The 20,504-nt window shown below is 42.2% G+C and overlaps 2 protein-coding genes across 5 annotated transcripts in view; one reads left to right on the top strand and one right to left on the bottom strand.

Moving 5' to 3' along the window:
- The window catches only part of PPP6R2 (protein phosphatase 6 regulatory subunit 2), a 65,078-nt gene extending 45,108 nt beyond the window's left edge, over window positions 1-19,970 (bottom strand). Inside the window, exons 1-3 of one of the 3 annotated variants that reach the window (XM_069979609.1) lie at window positions 19,698-19,970; window positions 8,208-8,324; window positions 6,553-6,798 (exon numbers count right to left, since the gene is read on the bottom strand). In XM_069979609.1, coding sequence (XP_069835710.1) covers window positions 6,553-6,779 — 227 coding nt within the window. In that variant the 5' untranslated portion in view covers window positions 6,780-6,798; window positions 8,208-8,324; window positions 19,698-19,970. Of the gene's footprint in view, window positions 1-6,552; window positions 6,799-8,207; window positions 8,325-9,199; window positions 9,268-19,697 lie in introns of those variants that run through there. The other 2 variants (XM_069979601.1, XM_069979617.1) reach the window with 2 other exon arrangements.
- Window positions 19,736-20,504, top strand: part of DENND6B (DENN domain containing 6B) — a 52,304-nt gene continuing 51,535 nt past the window's right edge. Inside the window, exon 1 of one of the 2 annotated variants that reach the window (XM_069979655.1) lies at window positions 19,736-19,877. Coding sequence is in view for 1 of the 2 variants with exons in the window: in XM_069979645.1 (XP_069835746.1) it covers window positions 20,370-20,423 (54 nt within the window). In the remaining variant the exon portion in view is untranslated. Of the gene's footprint in view, window positions 19,878-20,103; window positions 20,424-20,504 lie in introns of those variants that run through there. The other variant, XM_069979645.1, reaches the window with a different exon arrangement.

The following is a 20,504-nucleotide window of genomic DNA, read 5'->3' as shown; positions in this document are numbered from 1 at the left end:
GTTGGGCACCAACCGCGCATCGCTACGTGTAATAGCGATGCGTGGCCGGTGGTTGACGATTTGCAAAGTGCATACATTACCTATCCATGGTTCAGGGCACCTCCCCAAGTTCTGCGCGCTGCAGCTTCAGAGCGGCCCGTCTTAGCTGACAGGCCACACAGCCAATCACTGACCGGGACCGCAGCAGCCAGTGATTGGCTGAGCGGCCTATCAGCTAAGACAGGCCACTTTGAATCTACAGTGCGTGGGACCAGAGAAGAAGTGGACCGCAAAAGGAGCCCTGGACCATGGATAGGTAATGTAAGCAGTTTAAGCAAGGGCTGCAAGGACATCGATGTCCATGCAGCCCTTGTTAAACGATTATCAGGCTGTGTAATGGGCCCAGTAAACAAGCACCTATCTAGCAGATCGGCGCTCGTTTACAGTTATTATCGGGCCTCTATCAGGCCATGTAATAGTATCCTAGTAGAAGCCAAAGCCAGGAATGGATTTGAAAGGAGGAAAAATCTCAGTCTTTCCTTTATGACCTGTTCTCTGTTTGTAGTCTGTTCCTGGCTTTCGTTTCAAAAATCTGTCAGATAATCTGTTGGATATCTTTGTGTGTAACAGGGTCCTTAGACAGCATGCTTTTATCCTCCAGTGAAAAATGTCAGAGGCTTTCCCAAGCTCTTGATGTGCTGCAAGCTAGAATACCTCCTCACTCTCTGCTCCCATACCTGACCTTTCCTTATTGACAGTCAGCTGCAAGCAGAGTAAGGGCCCTATTACACGGGACAATTATAGTGCAAAAAATTGTGTGTGATTTCAGGCAATGATCGAAAAATCGCCCCAGTGTCGTTGATTGCATCTTTTAAGCTGATCATAAAATCATTGTTATTGGTTCGCTGGATGTTCTGTAAATGTTAGCTAATCTTCTGTGTATGTTCACATGGTTCCTTTGTTTGCTGAGATCAGGAGTAAATGATCGTTGTAATGATAGTAACTAACAACTAAGATTCTGTGTGTTATGGTGAACAATTTCAGGTCGTTCTTAAAAGCTCTAATTTGTGATAGTTTATTGATCGGTAATTGTTAAAAATTATTTTGTCTAATAGGACCCTAAGGGTCCTTTCACACACACAGATATTTGACAGATTTTTTAAACCAAAGAGAACAGGTCATAAAGGAAAGATGGAGATTTCTCCTTTCTTCAAATACATTCCTGGCTTTGGCTGCAAAAATCTGTCAGGCAATCTGTGTGTGTAAAAGGACCCCTAGAGAATATCTGGAGCTTGGGCCTCTATGACTCTTTTCACAAGAGAATAAAGTCATAAAGGAGAATAAAATCATTTTTCTTCTGGAAGCATAGCTGGATATATGAAAAGGACAGGGTGTCTACTTGACCTAACAGCTATCTAACAGTGTCAGCAGTTTAGGACGTGAATTACATCTGACAGATTTACTTTTAAAAAAGATGAACAAAAAATTTTTTTCTTTGCAAAGAGTCAAACAGGTGTTCCTAAGTACATGTACTGGTGTCAGCTAAAAAACAAGATCAGTTCAGGGGCTTTGCACTAAATAGTAGAAGCATTTATTCTATGTTTTGGAAGCACAGGCACATACAAGGAGGGTACCATGTGTCTCCTTTAATTTACTGCTATCCTACAGTGCCATGATTAGGTTAGAATGTGATTTGCAGCGGACATTCCCTTTAACTTGAGCCCTACAAATTTACCTGTGTTAGTTCAGATGGGAATACCTCTATAACTCTTCCTTTAATTTATGGTCAGTGATGTATAAATTTAATTGTGAAGTAAAGCGATTGTCCATTTAGCTACAAGCTTCTGACAGGTATTATTTTTTAGGCAGTATTTTGTGTATTTCTACTGGTCAATTACTAATACGATGGCTCCCACCTTACGGATCATGGCTTATGCACTGCTATTGCTGTAATGTAATGCTGAGAGCACTTTTTGCATCTTTCAGAACCCAACATAATAGTCAGACAGAAAAGTCAAAATTACTTTATTTTCCTACTGAGAATGTTTCAACATAAATGTCTTTTCCACTCTCCCCAAGATATAGCAGTAATTTCCACAACTGTTCTTTCTGTAAACATGCTGTATAATAGTTTCATCTCCCTTATGACTAATATTGGAAATAGTTTTGTTCATACAATTACATTGTTGTTTTTCTCTCCCCGGAAATCGACTCTGTTAGTTTTTATGATATCAATGGCGTTGCCTTCTGTTACTATGAAATGTAGAACAAGCAAAGTCTGAAAGAGTCCCTGATTGATTAACATGCTCAATATTTAAATCTATTTTAACTGCAGTTTTTATACCTGTTCACACATGATTTTATTCTATTGGCTGTAAAATGTTTTTTAAAAATTGTGATATTTCTAACAGATCAATTAAAACATGAAATACTGTCCCTCCCAAAAGAGAGTTTTTTTATATTATAAATTATGTTTTGGTTTTTTTTCTTTTTACAGTTAACAAATACAGTAAAAAAAAAAAACAGTGTGTGAACATAGCCTTGAGCAGTTCCCCACAATTATCATTTTTAAGCATTCAAATTCCAAAACATGAAGTAACACATTTTCTTTTCAAAGGAGTATTCTTACAATGGAAGACCAATCTCAAAACACAGCATCTAAGAAATATAATTTTTTTAAAATTACTTTATTTAGACAAATTGCATTATCTCCTAGCAATGTTTTGCTCATATTACTGGCTATGTCTTGATTAACTTTATTTTTATTCACAGAAGTCTTCATATAATTAATGTAGAAAGGTAGACCAGTGCAGTAGGTTCATTCAGTTGGTGTCATGCACACTGTGCCATGTATTAGTGGCCACTGCAAAGCAGCTGAAAAAACTGTATCATATGACTGTATCATATTCTAAAAACAGTGCTCGCTTGTCCCCAGGTTGTGTGCAGTACTTAAATGTACAATGTACAATGTATGGCCCTATTACAAAGGCCAATGTTTAGGAGCAAGCGAGTGCCGATCTGTCAGATGAGCCCAGCAAGCGGGTAAGAGTGAGGGCCACGGGGAGCTGAGGGAGGAGCTACTTAGACAATCTTTGGATTATCCAAGGAGGCAATAGCAGATAGCGGCAGTCTCCTGTTGCCACTCCTATTACATAGAGCGTTGACCAGCAGACCTTTGCTATCATTTAAGTAGAACTCAGGCCAAAATCTATTTTAATATGTTATTTCCTAAGCAGAGTTAAACTAATTATGGGAAATACACACATAGGGGGAGATTTATCAAACATGGTGTAAAGTGAAACTGGCTCAGTTAGCCCTTACATGTACTGAATTTTGTGCCCTGTTATTTTTTACATGTAATGTCTACATATACTGTGCTCCCTGCTGGACACTTCAGGTATAGACCTGGGTCGTGACTTTTTTTTTCTTTTAGAGAGAAATTAAACCCTGCCTGAACTACTAAACTGAGGGAAATAGCACTATATGTGCATTTCCCATAATTATTGTACATTTGGAATTTGTCTAACTTTGCTTAGGAAATAAAATATAAAAAAATAGACTTTGGCCCCAGTTCTCCTTTAAGTTTTTTCAACAAGACATTTTGCATGTCGGCTGATCGTTGCCTTTTAACAGGAGCTATTACACCAAGAGGTTATTCGTAGATAATCACTTGGTGTAATAGGGCCTTTAGGATGAGTGGTGCTCTCTGTGGTAGAAAGCGGACATGTCCCCATTTATTTGTGCTGCTGAACCTCACTGCTTGTCAGACTTCAATCATCTCTTACTCACTGGATACTGATACTTTATGCCCTTGACTTTTGTCAGGCTGAGTTTGTTGCAGCTATCCTCTATGAGACACGTGACATGCTATTCAGAAACATTCATGCAATTTCTGTACTGAAAAAAAAGATATCAGCATTGCAGGAGTAAAAAAAGGAGGAAACAGCGAGATGTGAAATTAAGGAGCCACACAGCAGACATACTTCATACTTTACTTGGGCAATGGGAGTTTTAGAAAAAGAATTTCAAGGTGAAATAACTCTGGCACAGGAGAGCAGGAGGAAGCTGGCAGGATCCAGGATCAGGAGGGGGGGGGCAACATTCAGTAAGTATACATTATGTTCCCCCCACCCCTGCCTGCACTGTATTAACGTCTGGCATTCTCCTTTAAGTTTAGGCAAAACATGGAAGCCAACAATATGCAAGGATAACCTCATAATATTCTTAGGTCACACACAAAAGGCTTTCCTGGCCAGAAAGGTAAAAGAAACTTTAAAATAAATTCACCTCCACATATTTACTCTGTAAATGCTCAACTGACATAAATTAGTAATAGAAATAAAAATCAATTTGCCCCATCTCAATCAGTATCTTCGTCTGAATATAAAGAGCACAAGTGCTGCTAATCATAACGTTCCCTGCACAACCGCTGTATTTCACCGTTTTTTATTAACCCCTTTCCATTACAATCATTTTTGGCAATGGCATTTATATTATTTTCACTGTTTAGTTGTTTGCTTGTTTTTTGTACTAACAAGGGTAATATCAACTGCAACCTCCTAATCACTTTTATAAAACACTACACTACTTTTGATGTGCAATGTTTCATGTCTGTCAGCATAAGATTGCCATAGAAAATTGAAGCTTTTTGGAAAACTGCCAATGCAATTTTTGAGAAAAAGAAGCAGTGGATCCAGAGGTCTGTCCTTTAAATCTCCCATTCATTCTGACACATAATATATGCGCCCATGCCTCTGACACAGCCATACCTCCTAACTTTTTGGACGGCCAAAGATGGACACTTGTGGTTCACCCTAGGAAAATTTTACAGACATTTCCATACTTTTTAATTCAAGGATGCATCCGCACATACAGGATCTGCTGCAGACTGAAGCATGCATTCAGTTACATTTATATCTGCAAATCTGCTGCAGATTCTGTATGTGTGGCTGCATCCTTAGGTCCCGGTCACACATCAGTAACCTTGTCTGGAATTACAGACCCACAACTCCGGACAGAATCAAAAATGTGTTTCAGTAAATGTCCTCATATGCAGGGACCCACTGTCCTATAGGTGACACAGATGCACAATGGCTTAATAATTTATTGTGGCACAGATCATGGCCCCAAAACGGATCCATAAAACCTACAGCTGTGTGTATGATCCGCATGTGTGATATGACGGGCCGTAATGTCACATAATTCATCTGAATATAATATTTATTAGGATCCAACTTGTACCACATGGTAGAATAATATGCACATTTGGGTCTATTATACAGTAAGAAACCAGACACTTTCTAGAGCAACATAGGAGGTTAATTAATGCAAATCTAATTCCTAGGTCAAAAAGAGGGACATGTAAGGGGCAGAGAGGGACAGAGGGACTTGGCTCAAAAGTAGGGACTGTCCCTTTAAAAGAGGGACACTTGGGTGGGAGGTATGGGCACAGCTGTATAGCGGCAATTTACATGGCAGGCTTGGTTTTTTTTTATTAGGCCCTTGGCTGCCAAAGAAACCCATTAGCACCCAGGAATTGTGTTGGTGGACAGCCCATGTGGTAACAGAGCCCTATAGATTTCTTGTATGTCAAAGTTATGATTGACTGTGGCATGGAAAGGGTTAAATTACCAGAAGCTGGGGTTTCAGCACTCCTGATGACATAAGTTATATATAGACAAATACATACATACATACATACATCCCCCAGGGAACCGGAACATGTGATCACCTTCTAAATAAACTGCAATACCTCTGTATTGCGTTTAGCAGCGTGTACTGAGATAACAGGCCTAGGGGTTCTCACTAGGCCTTAATCCTAGCAGCCTGGCAGCTGTTTAACATAGCCCAAACTTATCATTTATAAAACATGCTGAGCTTCCGAACCCACTCCATACTCCTGTTCTCAACATCTTGACATACATTTATGTCAAATATTGAGGAATGGTTAAACTTGATGAAAATGACTGACTTCAACCAAAATACCATAGATGGATAATTTTGTGGATATGAATGTTTCCTCAAGCATATTCTGCTAGCATTCCCTTAAAGACTTCATTTTGTGTCTGTAAAAATATATGGTACTTTGGCCAATATATAGTAAAATGTGTACAGTTGTATCTTCACAAAATGAATGTATGTTCCATTGTCATTCAACCAACGACTTACTTCTATCTAATGTGTATGGTTACCTTTAGAGTAACAAATTCATAAGCAGCACTAATGCCTTAAAACATACCTATCATTTAAACAAACTTCTCACATGTCATTGCGACATGTCTGAAGTGTGTATTGGCACTGAGACCTCTGCCAATGACCAGAATAAAGGGACAGACTCTCTCCGCAGGGTGAACTCTTCCACTTAACCTACGCCATAACCACTAATGTGAGCGGTCTATGGTTATAATAGAAGCCTACAGGACTGCCAGTAGACAAAAGGGTGTATAGCAATTGGTGGGGGTCTCAGCACCCAGACTCCAACTGATATACAAATCTGACATGTTGCTAAAACATGTCAGATGCTTATTTAACTTAAAGGCACCTTCTAATAATATAAATTATAATTTTACTCACTTAAAGCGGACTTTCTCATCCATATCATCAGGTGGTTGTTGTGTGATGAGCTGTACAAGCTGCTCCATGCATTGTGGCTGACACAGAAAGTCCAGGAGCCGCTGGTTCTGAGCTTTACACTCCTGGAGCAGGTCATCTTCGTCCATTAATTCTAGGAGGGTTACATCCTCCTTTTCCAAGAGCTTGTCCACATGTGATGTTGTGTTGAGGTCAAACTTCCAGAACATGGTAGCAAAGTACTCCTGACTGTTATGAGATAAAAAAGTAGGAAAAAAATGATTTAAATTGTTAATAATCATACATGATAAACAACACATACAGTAGAAATATAGAATATAGATAGACAAAAAAGCCCTGGCAGTTTTTCTGGCATTTTCTCATATAGGTAATAGGTATTTTTTATCTCTGGCATTTTATTTGCTGCATTTATTTTTCAATACAGGTCATGTAATTCTTCATCATGCGATTCCAGGTTTTCCATTGACGAATTGTGATGAAAATGCCAGAAAAAAACACGACAACTTACATACAGACATAAGGTATTTTTTTTCTGGCATATTTACCCCCCTATAGAAATATATTGGTAGGGAGGGGGGAGCCAACGTTTCTGTGGAAAATACAGTAAGCAGAACCTGCTGTGATTTAAAAAAAACTGCACTGAAAAATGTTTGTGAGCAAAATTATGTAAAAGTTAACAGTCAGACTTAGTGGGTTAAAGGAATTGGCAACATTTCCACAGTTTTTTTTTTTTAATGCTGTATCAATTACCGACCGATATGCAGTTATATTGGTTAGTAATTTTGCGCTGCAGAAGAGAGCTCCTGTCCATAGATGGCATCTGGCTTACACTTCACTCTGCCTCCTCCACAGAAATACATTGCACTTAGGGTATAAGTGCAGACTTGGTGGAAGAGGCAGGGTGATGTACAATGGCGACTGTCTCCACCACTGTGCAGCATACTGCTGTGGAGGAGGCACATGCCCCCGCTACCCATAAGACCCCATCTATGGACAGGTGCTTCATTCTGCTGTGCACAATGCCGGGGGATTGGTAAGAGGATGGAGCTTAAAGGGGTTATCCAGGCCTAGAAAAACGTGGCTGCTTTGTTCCATGACTGCTCCGATCCTTAGTCTGGATGTGGCTTTGCAGCTCAGTTCAATTGAAGTGAATGGAGCTGAACTGTAATACCATACAGAACCTAGTAGCACTGTTTTTGCAAGAAAGTAGCTGTTTTTTTTCTAATCCTGAACAACCTCTTTAAAGCGGAGAACTCAACGATCACCCCCACTCACGCGCATCTTTACCCTTGCCATAGACTCCATTCTATACACAGTCGGATTCCCTGACTGCAAAAAGAATGAACCTGTGCATAGGATGGGGTCTATGGCACGGGGCGCGAGCAGCATAATCCGCTAGGGGTTATCCGCCTGGATTCTGTAGTGTGCATGAACCCTGACTCTGATGCATCAGTATCTTTTTTGCATGTCTATGGAAATAATGATGCAGCAGAATTGACTTGGTGCACTGACACATTTTATTAACTCACCACAACTCTGTCCGTTACCTTTGCTAGATTTAAATGCTTATGTATATAAATTTCAATATATTAACACATATCAACTACTATAAAAATGTGTAATGCTGTGCAACATACCTTGGAAAAACACAGATAAGGTCTCAAAGGAGTTTGTATATGTGACCATACATACACATTTGTGCTTAGTCTAGAGCTGCCACAACCAGGACAATACTGTATATCAGCACAAATATCCTATAAAAAAAATAATATTGTTTTAGTAAAAAAAATATATACATACTGAATTATTAAAGCCAAAATGTGCCTATTTACACACCCGCAATTTCTGCACAGCCATGAAAAAAATAAAATAGCCTAAAAAACAGCTCTTAAATCTTGGCTGCTAGGAGTCTCCATTTTTAGCGGTCTGCTGTCTACTACCTGTTGTCAATGAATTTCTTCAACAACAGTAGCAATTCAGTGCTTAGTGTAACCCTTTCCTTGCTGTGACTCTGCTGCTGCTGTTTCTTTTATTTATGCTCAAATAGCGCCTTGCAAACCCAATGCATAAGTAACCCCTTCTCTTCCCCACATGACACCTAGTATGTTACTGTGAAAAACAGCTTAGCACAGTTCCAGACTGTTTAGTTCAGTCAGTGCATTTTCTCCAGCACAGTATAGCAGAGAGGAGTATGTGCTATGACTGTCCAGAGAAGTAAGGGAAAGGAGGGACTCCCGGGGGCTGAATAACAGTGAGAGCACTAAAATCACCTTGCCACTAATTAAAGGGTTAATCCAACAAAACCATGCAGGCTTTTAAAAACATTTTGAAATGACATGTACATTAATTACAATGTGCACTTGAAATGCATTGACTCCAAGTCTGAGCAAAGCCAGCATGATCTGATAATATCCCAGGCTGCATGGTGGAATGTTGCTTAAAGGGAAACTACCAGTAGGTTAGAAGAACCTAACCTGCTGATATCTCCCTATTGAACACGGCCGCTGAGGACAGCTCATTCCGCTCATATTCATTAGATGGGGTGGATTGGTGCACTGGTGCTTAAAAGAGAAGTCCGATGTCTAGTAAAAAAAAAACAATCAAAAAATAAATAAGGGATTATGTATACCTTTTGTGTAGTAACTGCCTGAACCCAGAATAGCTGCTCTCCGTTCCCCACATCAGCTGCTCTGCTCCTCAGCTGTTCTCCACTCACTTCCTGTCTGAGCTGCACTAGCCTGCAGCACCTCTACTAAATTTCCCAGCATCCTCTTCCTTGTTTCAGTTACTCTCTGTCACACCCACTGTACACTTGCTTCTTCTCCTTGTCCAGCCCACTCAATTAAGCCTTCCTCTTTGTCCCACCCACCCCTGAATGTTATCACCCCCTTGTGTGCCTTATTTCTCAGGCTGTATGCCAGCCTCCGGCATCTTCTGTAGTTGCAGTCCTGGTACATTGTCTGCAAGCCTAACAGGACCAGTGTCAGCCCGCCACACTACAAGCCCCAGCTCGTCCACCCCAGTGTCAGCACTGCCCGCCTAATACACAAGAACCATACACACTCATCCTTGCCGTGGACCGTGTCCGTTAAAAGTATGCTTCTAGTGCGGCGGGCGGCCTGATCCAGGGGAGGACAGGCAGATGTTTGTTGTATGGCGAGCTGGTGAGGATAGGCTGGAGCTTCTAGTGCTGCAGGCAGGCTGATGCTGGAGATGGCGGGCTAGGGCACAACTAGGAATACACAGAGTGTATTATGTAGAGAGTGAGGAACGCCTACGCAACGCCCCTGGCCGTGACATTGTCGTCTGGGAGGCGTGCAGAGAAGAAAGAGAGGAGTGAGTGCCACAGTGAGGAACGCCCTGGATCGTCACGTTGCTGGCTCCACGTCATAACCCAAGGTGGTGCCCGTGTAACACTGCTTGTTGTGATGTCCCCCAAAAAACTTGAACTACACAACTTACAGCGGCGACAGTGAAGGCTGTGAAATCGGCAATTAGTGTACATTGAAAAGTAATATAACTTTACATGTGGGGAGGAACTGTCGGGAAAAAAAATCCCTGGACTTCTCCTTTAGGGTGAAGTACCAGATCCGCAGCCGATTTCACGCTGCGAGTTTGCAGCAAAATAATGAAGGTCTATGGGGTCACATACCCGCAGCCGAATTTTCATTCCGTTGCGGATATGTGACCCGTCCCCTTTAACCCCCCGCTGCCTGCAGCCCTGACCCAGAGCGATGCATGTGAATTCACGCTTAATTAGCATAAAGATTTAACTGCTTATAGCACGGAAACAGTGGATAAAGGTAAGAAAATCCTAGTGCACTATGCGCAATAGGGAGAAATCAGCAGGTTAAATTCTTCTTGGTCCTCATGAAAATTGCTGAGCAGCGTTCAGGAGGCTGTATGATGAGTGCCATCATACATGTATCTTGACAGAACATATGATGTTATATTCTCCTCTAGATACAATACTACTAGAAACAAACAACTCCACAGTATGGCTTACAACGGATTCAACAGAAAAAGAAAACTCTGTATGCTTTTGTGGGAAATAAGAGGTAAATACAGGAAGAGTAAGGGCCCTATTACATCAAGCAATTATCGGACGTATTTGGCTGATTACTGGCCATTCCAACCAATAATTTTTGGTGTAATATGGTGCAGTATGTATCATGTAGTGTGATGTTGAGTTACACAGGTGGAACAGTACTTATTTTAACACTATGTGGCTCTGGAATACTATGTGACTACCTGGCAGTATCTGATGCTGCATAGTAGTATGTGCTCGTTGGTAAGGCCCCAGCATCAATATGGATTGCCTAGTTAGGACTGAGAACACAAAGTTTGAGAAGCCCTGATTTATACAATGTTTGGTGAAACAATGGCAACCTTTTAACGACCATTGTATATTCAAATCCTAGAGACCCACTATCTACTAAAATCAAAGAAAACGATTATTCAATCCTGTAGTTTTCAACAGCAGCAATTTTCTCTAATGTATAATAATAAATTAAAAGTATGGAATCAGACAACCCTGGAGTACAGGTGTATGACACATGCTTACGTGTCTATTTTCTGATCTTACTAAATCTTTGCCTTGCTGTTTTCAAATCATATGATCATATCAAGTTACGGGAAGTGAGACGGTAAAATAACACACATCATGTGGCTGAAAATAAAAATACTGCAGGGCACCGAAGGCGTCACAGGTCTGTAAATACTGTGTATCATATGCAGGTATGCATACATTTTTAATACTGTGTAATGTTTGACTGATAAACATAGTTTAAGGTATATTTTATGGTCCCAACCCCTAAGTACTTTATATATCTTGCTCACGCAACACTGCCATAGTAGATTTAGGCTGGATTTACATCTGTCGCCCGGACCTTCCTTTATTTCTCCCCAAAGCCGCATCACTTTGCACTTCGGGAGACGGCAGGCTGTGCCATTCCTCCCCGGCCACAGCCTGCTCTCTCACCAAGCGCAAAGCAACACAGAAGGTCCAGATGGCGGGTCAGCTACATGGGCAGCAGGGACAGAGCACGGGCTGACAGGTGGGCCATATTATCTGACAGGTTTTTGTAAGCCAAAGCCAGGAGTGGATTTGAAGAGACGAGGAATCTCAGTCTGTCCATTATTACCTGTTCTCTGTATATAATCCATTCCTGGCTTTGGCTCAAAAAATCTGTAAAATAATCTGCTGGTGTAATACGGCCCTAACAGAGGAGAGGAGGCCTTGTGAGAGCAGCTCCCCGAGCAGTTGTCTATCCAGGTCTACTGGCCGCCCACACAATACAGATAATGACAGCTCCAGGGCAGGGATGGGAGAGAGACCACAGGGATAAGGATGATTCACATGTCACATCATCTGGTGGTCTCTCTCCTGTCCGCACCGGGCTGTTACCAGAGGTTACCCTGCTTCACGCTCCCGTCACTGCCGCCGCACAGCCCAGCCCGCACCTCTGTATGTTAGACAGTGGGTGGTGACATCACCATTTTTACTAGGAATACAAGACTTCCAGCTTTAGTAAATGAGGGAATAAAGCACTGTATGTGCATTTCCCATATTTAGTGTATATTGAGAATTTGTATAATTTTTTTTACTTAAATATATGACTTGGCTTGACTTCCTTTAACTATATATTTTAGGTTTTGTTTTTTTTCTCATTTGTTATGACAGGTACACAGTACATTTGCTGCATCACATTACCACACCATGTGATTAAAGACACCTAAGTCACTACAAGCTCAAGAAGAAAGAGGAAGGTAAATAAAGTGAAAGTAAGTTATGTGGTATTCACAACACACTGCAGTACATAAATACTGAAGTTCATTATGCAACAGAAGGAAAGTTTTCTAATGGGAAAAAAATCCAAAAAAGTTACAGTTCTAAAACATAAAAATCCAAATATAAACCATTTTCCCATTCATTACTTAAAAAATATAAACAAGAAAATAATTGCTATTGTCACATCTGTTACAATTCAAAATACCAACTAATTTATCCTGTACACAATAAACCAATCCCACAATTGCTGTTTTTTTTATTATATAAAAAAATAAACATCCCCACCCACTGCTCAAGTGATATATATTCTCAGAATATAGCGACACAACACACACTTTGAAAATGTAAGAAAAATTACTCTGTCACTACAGTGCCGCGGTGATTCAAAGAGTTTCCCCACGGCCGCCATGATATTGACACATCATGGCGGGTGGGGAACAAATGTATTACATTCCTTCCCCGTCCTTAACATCCACAAATTTGCAGACACGTGAATGCCCCCTTACATACAGATTTGGATGTGTTATTTTTTTAACCTTCCTATGGATACCACGGTTTGCAAAGTGCAGCCAAATTCACAGTGGAAAAATAAATAGGTCACATGTAAATCTCCCTCGAGGGTGTGTTTCCACATACGAGTGTAATCCAAACAAACTGTGGGACACCCTTTCTCCTCCAATAGCAGTAAAATGGCGCCATTAATTCCTATAGTATTGCGTGGCTATTGGGGGAGAAAGAGAGACATGCTTTCTACAGGGTTAATACATGCAATTTTATAAATTATTACTGACTAAAATTACCTCCCTTCACATATGGTTGTGGGTAGCATACATACATATGTTTTCACCAATTACTTTTATGTTTTAGTAACATCATCTATTCTCAATCAGAGCTTTATAAATTCATAATTCACTAGCAGATGCCTATACACTTGTATCCGCTAACAGAACCTTTGAAAATATATCTTCAAAGTCCTTTTTTCTAATGCAGCTTTTTAGAAAGCATCTGGCTTATTTAGTAGATCAATGCATGGTTTATCTTCTTATTGTAAACATCCATAGCATGAAAAATCAGTCCCAAGTTCTTTAAAGCGACTCTGTACCCACAATCTGAATCCCCCCCCCCAAACCGCTGGTACCTTCAGATAGCTGCTTTTATTCCAAGATCTGTCCTGCGGTCCGTTTGGCAGGTGATGCAGTTATTGTCATAAAAAATTACTTTTAAAATTGCAGCCCTATGGGCGTATCTGTGCCCTAACTTTGCACCACCCCTCCGTCCCTCTTCCTCATCATTAGGAATGCTCCAGTTAGATTGCTTCCTATTCCCCACCTGTGTTACCACAGCACATGGGCTGGATCATTAAGACACCTGTGCAATGTTCAAACAGGGGTAAATGTTCCAGTGGCATTCCTAATGATGAAGAGGGCGGGGAGGAGGGACGGAGGGGGTGGTGCAAAGTTAGGTACAGATACACGATATACACAACATAAACAATCATTGTAACGATTGCAAAAATGATCGCATTAACGATTGTAACTAACGACCATCGTTCTGTGTTATATGGTGAATAATTTCAGGTTAACGATAAACAATCTCGTTTGCGATCGTTTATATATAGTTGTTAATTGTTAAAAATCGCTTAGTGTAATAGGACCCTAAGAGATCCCCTTGGCTTTGTGCCACCGTATGGCGAAGCATTATGGGTTTGTTTTTCCCCTAAAGTAAACCTTCCTGGAGCATTGTGTTTTATTTAAAGTTTTAAAGTGTCACTGTCGTGATTTTTTTTTTTTTTTGCAGAAATCAATAGTATAGGCGATTTTAAGAAACTTTGTAATTGGGTTTATTAGCTGAAAAATGAATTTTTATCTTGAAAAAGCAGTTTGAAGCTCTCCCCCTGTCTTCATTGTTCTCCTATGGAGAGATGGAAATAAAACACCAAAACAGGACAACAAAGAGTTAATCTACAAATAAATCACCCTCTATCTCCTCTGACAGTCAGCACTGACCTCTCTGACCTCTGAATACAGAGTTCACCCAGCTCCAATCCGTTGTTCTCAGCTTTCTGCTGTCGGCTAAAGGCCCTATTCCACCAACCGATCTGACGACAGATTATCTGCCAAAGTTTTGAAGCCAAACCCAGGAGTGGATTTGAAAATAGTCTTTCCTTTATGACCTGTTCTCTAATTATAGTCTGTTCCTAGGTTTGGCTTCAAATCTTTGGCAGATAATCTGTTGTCAGATCTGTTGGTGGAATAGGGTCTTAACTCTCTCCTCCCCTCTCCCTAGAACAGATTGGGTTGTGTCTGATGCAACAAGTCACATTTCCTGTTTTTTTGCAGTGAATGGAAAAGAGGAAGGAGGGGGGACCTGGGAAAAGGCTTTTTGAATGCAGATAATAGCATATTTGGCTAACAAACCCAATTACAAAGTTTCTTAAAATCATCTGGGACTATTGATTTCTGCAAAAAAAAAATTAAATAAATAAATACGACAGTGACTCTTTAAATAAAATGAAATAGAAATATACTGTTATACTGTTTAGTGATACTATATAACTGGGATCTCGAGCTGGCCATACAACTTCAAAAACTGACAGCCGAACAATTAGAAAGTTAGGGTCCTATTACACGATTTTTAGTGATTAACGATAAATGATCACAAACGAGATTGTTTATCGTTAACCTGAAATCGTTCACCATATTACACAGAACGATAATCGTTAGTTACCATCATTGCTACGATGGTTTATTTCTTCTGATCCCAGCAAAACAATTAACAATGTGCAATTACACTGAACAATTAGTGAACAAATGCGGAACTTGTGCGAACGAATGTGGAATTACAGCGAACGATTGACAATAATTTTAGGTTCAGATCTAAATCAACAATCAACGACATCCGAACGATTTTGCCTGCAATTGCACAGAACGATTATTGTTTAAATTCCAACTATTTTTCGCATGATAATCGTACCGTGTAATAGGGCATTTAGGGCCCATTTACACAGAAAGATTATCTGACAGATTATCTGCCAAAGATTTGAAGCAAAAGCCAGGAATGGATTTGAAAAGAAAAGAAATCCCAGGCTTTCCTTTATGACCAGATCTCTGTTCATAGTCTGTTTCTGGCTTTGGCTTCAAATCATTGACAGATAATCTGTCAGATAATCTTTCTGTGTAAATGGACCCTTACCTCTCCCACCTGCTGCCCTTCCTTCCCAAACACAGTGACATTCGGCACGGCTAGCAGATCGCCGCTCGTTTAGATCGTTGATCGGGCCCTCCTCGGCGCGTGGAATAGGACCCTAATACCACTAATGTAAGAGCACAATTACACAACTTGCAGTTAAAGGAAAAGTCCTGTGAAAACAAAAAAATCACCAGTAGGCAGGAGGGTGCGGAAACATAATAAATAATAAAAAATAATAAAAATTTTACTTACCCGTTCCTGTGCCTCGGTAGCGCTGCTCGCAACCATCGGAAGTCATTTTCTCATGGCTTCCTGCTACATCGCAGACCCAGCTCCGGCAACCTCACTGCACCACTGATTGATCTCTCACTTAGCCAGTCAGTGACTACAGTGGTGTTTTGCCCCAGTCACTGATTGGCTGGGTGGACAATAGATGTTGCGTTGCAGCAGCAGAAGCTTCAGGAGGCAAGCGACTAAGAGATAAGAAAGGCAGTGCTGTGGGAACACGGGGATGGCTAGGTATACATTCTTTCTTACGTTCCGGCACCCTCCTGCCAGCCAATGATTTTTTTTATTTTCACAAGACTTCTTTTTTAAAATAATAGAGTAGTCTGTGTAAATGAGGAAAGGAAGGATCCTTTTTATAGTACATGTGTGGGGCAGCTTGTTTTGACAACGTTTTAACTTATTTTTATTAAAAGTTACATTTTAACTACCACATTTGTAGTGCCGGGATTCACACCTATACTTTGACTGAACTGTCACGTTACCAGTGCCTGGCCACCACCGCCCGCCCGTGCACCTTCTGCTGCAAACAGAAAACGCCAAGGAGAGCTGAACCACCATATTTATATTTTTGAACCTTTTTATTGTTTCTTTTTGCTCTGGCTAATAATTAAGGCTGCATTTACACGTCCCAAAAATTACGAGCTCTATGGACAGGGAAGCCCTGTCATGGAATGTTTTCCAGTTTTGCATGATGTTACAATATCATGCCGGTAGCAGGGAAACCTTTTAAGGGTGCCTTCACACGTACCGGATCCGCAGCGGATTTCACGCTGCAAGTTTGCAGTGAAATCCGCTGCGGATCCTAGTATAGTGAAGTTCTATGGGGTCACATACCCCCAGGGGAATTTTCTTTCCGCTGCAGATGTGCGTCCCGATCCCTTTACCCCTGGCCGCCCGCAGCCCCGATGCATACATTACCTGCTCGGCGCCGCGGCTGTGTGATGCTCCCAGCTCCCCATCAGCCAATCAGTGCAGGGAGCGAGGGGATCCAGGAGCCTCACACAGCCGTGGCACCGAGCAGGTAATGTATGCTCTTGGGCCGGGGCTGCATGCGGCAGGGGGTTAAAGGGGCCAGGTCACATATCTGCAGGGGAATGAAAATTCCGCCGTTCTTGCTCTGTGTGAACAGGGCCTAAAGGTGTCCTCAGAGACATGGTCCTACTCTAGCATTCTCACAATAGCAATGGCTTCTCCTGGACTAACAAGCCTACAAATTGGCAGATAGGAGCCAAATCTCTATTTATAGCTCCCACAGGACATGGGTGGAGTGCAAGCCAATAGGAGGTAGCAACACCCCCCACATACAACAGAAAAAAAAAATTAAAATTGGCAGCATCACTGTGCTTCTGTTCACACTGTAGGTACAGATGAAAAAACTGAAAGTGCAACAGCAACCTAAAGGTGCAAATGCTTTCCGCACATATTCCCCCCTGCGTACACATGATAAAAACCTGCTCTATAGGTGTTAAAAAAAATAATGCACATGCAGCATGCAACCTACAGTGTGAACAGAGGCATAGGGGTGCTGCCAATTTTTTTTTTTCTCTACAGATAAGGTTAGGTCCACATCTCATTATATAGTGGCAGTTTACGTCAAAGTATCTAGTAAAAGAAGTTCCAAAATCTGTGTACTTCTTTACCATATGCCTACTTTCTTTTGATGTATCCATTGAATATATTGCACGTAACACATCATGCGAAACCTGGTGGCCACATTCACACCTTATATAGGCTGGGTTCACACTACGTATATTTCAGTCAGTATTGTGGTCCTCATATTGCAACCAAAACCAGGCGTGGATTAAAAACACAGAAAGGATCTGTTCACACAATGGTGAAATTGAGTGGATGGCCGCCATATAACAGTAAATAACGGCCATTATTTCAATATAACAGCCGTTGTTCTAAAATAACAGCAAATATTTGCCATTAAATGTCGGCCATCCACTCAATTTCAACATTGTGTGAACAGATCCTTTCTGTGTTTTTAATCCACTCCTGGTTTTGGGTGCAATATGAGGACCACAATACTGACTGAAATATACGTAGTGTGAACCCAGCCATAGTCTGCAATGGTCCGCAATCTGCAAGAAAATTCATCTGTATTGCATCTGTAATCCATATTTTTCTGAATCAGCTAAAACAGGAAAGGTGATAACTAAAGCAAGAATCATTTTTACATCTATATTAGGCCTGCAAGTCCTGGCCCCACTGACCAGATGTCACTGCTGTCAATTTAGGTCAGGCCAGGGCTTGAGACTAAATAAGGCTAGTGTAAGCCGGCCTAAAAGTCACTGTGCTCACAAATCTCCACTACTCTTAGAGATTTTAATACAGAAGAACAGACCAAGCTCAAAAGTTAAGATCACCACAAACAATAGAGACTGAAATCCCATCCAGAGATGACTCACATGTTGCGGGATAAATAGATAAAAACCGAGGTAAGGAGAACAATGCTGCGGGATAAATACTGAGGTAAGGAGAACAATGTTGCGGGATAAATACTGAGGTAAGGAGAACAATGTTGCGGGATAAATACCGAGGTAAGGAGAACAATGTTGCGGGATAAATACTGAGGTAAGGAGAACAATGTTGCGGGATAAATACCGAGGTAAGGAGAACAATGTTGCGGGATAAATACCGAGGTAAGGAGAACAATGTTGCGGGATAAATACTGAGGTAAGGAGAACAATGTTGCGGGATAAATACTGAGGTAAGAAGAACAATGCTGCGGGATAAATACTGAGGTAAGGAGAACAATGTTGCGGGATAAATACTGAGGTAAGGAGAACAATGTTGCAGGATAAATAGATAAAAACCGAGGTAAGGAGAACAATGTTGCGGGATAAATACTGAGATAAGGGTACTATTACCCGATAATCGGCCGAATTGGCCCGATTCGGCCGATTATCGCTCCGTGTAATAAATGCATCAATCAGCCGATGACAACGATTATCGGCTGATCGTTGATATAGGTTAGAACCTATTTTTTTCGGGCGCCGACCGCGCTCCGCTGCGTGTAATAGCGGTACACGGGTGGCGACTAACGATATACATTACCCATCCACGTTCCAGCTGACAGGCCGCTGTGAAGCTAGAGCGCGCGTGAGACTCGGGGAGAAGCGGACGGCAGGAGCAGCCCTGGAACGTGGATGGATAATGTATGCCAGTTTAGCAAGGGCTGCAAGGACATTGGTAACGATGTCCTCGCAGCTCTTGTTAAACGATTATCGGGCCGTGTAATAGGCCCAGTAAACGAGCGACGATCTAGCAGATCGGTGCTCGTTTACAGGTATTATTGGGCCCTGCTCGGCCGTGTAATACCACCCTAAGGAGAACAATGTTGCAGGATAAATACCGAGGTAAGGAGAACAATGCTGCGGGATAAATACCGAGGTAAGGAGAACAATGTTGCGGGATAAATACTGAGGTAAGGAGAACAATGTTGCGGGATAAATACTGAGGTAAGGAGAACAATGTTGCGGGATAAATACTGAGGTAAGAAGAACAATGTTGCAGGATAAATAGAACTGAAAAAAAGTAAACTCCATCTCTCCCTGCAGTGGCAGCTGGGAGGATGGGGAGAACCATGAAGAGCTGTATATATGTGACAGTGCTGTCACCTGTGCTCAGCCAGATGTAGTATAGTGATCCCCCCGCACAATGGATGCAGCACAGAGCTGGGGAGGCAGTGGTGACTACGGGCACTATGGGCACTAGTGACTGCGCTCACTGCTAGCCGTCACCCCCTCCATCCTAATATGTGAGCGGAGACTAGGAGCACAGTCACACAACCATAGCCCTCCTCTCCAGAGGACTGACGGCCGACAACAGCCGGGCACTACGCCGCCATAAATACCGTGCTGCTGTGCAGACACACATACGGGGAGCGGTGCTCGGCCTCGCCGGAACTTTATTCCCCGGTCTGAAGGTTCCGTGTGGCACGGTGCTGCTCCGCCGGCCCTGTGTACGAGGAGGAGTCCGGGTAGGGTCACTGCAGCCGGGTTTGCTTCCCTGGTGATGGTGGCGGAGGCGCACGGTGAGATCCCCGGTTACTCAGTGTGAGCTCGGTCCTACTCTCACGGGCCGAGATTCTCTCAGTCACCGGCCGCAAGATGGCGGACACGGGGGAGGCGCCACATCACGGGGGAGGGAGAGCGGAGAGGACGACGAGTCGCTGAATGCTGAGGAGCGCGGAATGACGGGGTGCTATGTCGGGGGGCGCTATGGTGGCACCCTACCGCCGGGGGAGGAATGCTGCAGGAGGACCCCCAGCTGGGGACATTGGGGGGCACTGTGAGCGGGCGCGGAGAACGTCCTCCCGGTGTCCTTTGCCCATGTCTGTTATAGGAAATACTGAACTGTATATCTAACCAGTAATAAATCCCTTAGGCACCCAGACACCGCCACAGAATGCCCCAGGTATAGCCCCCTCCCCCCGGTATAGCCCCCTGCACCAGCACAGCATGGGCTCTTATCTTCCCAATCAATCTACAATGAAAAGTGTTCAACTTTACAAGGTGGCGTCTCCATGGTAACAGACAACAAACAAGCCGACCCTGTAGTCCCACTCCTGTTTGTCCTGGTAAGGTGAAGGAGCCATGGCCTCCTGCACCTAATGTATCATGGTTTATGTCTGGAAAGAAGCAGAAATCTACACCTGCTC

Source organism: Dendropsophus ebraccatus, chromosome 1 (assembly GCF_027789765.1).
Source record: "Dendropsophus ebraccatus isolate aDenEbr1 chromosome 1, aDenEbr1.pat, whole genome shotgun sequence".
NCBI lineage: Eukaryota > Metazoa > Chordata > Amphibia > Anura > Hylidae > Dendropsophus > Dendropsophus ebraccatus.
The sequence above is the reverse complement of the archived record's forward strand: the minus strand, read 5'-3'. Positions and strand labels throughout refer to the sequence as shown.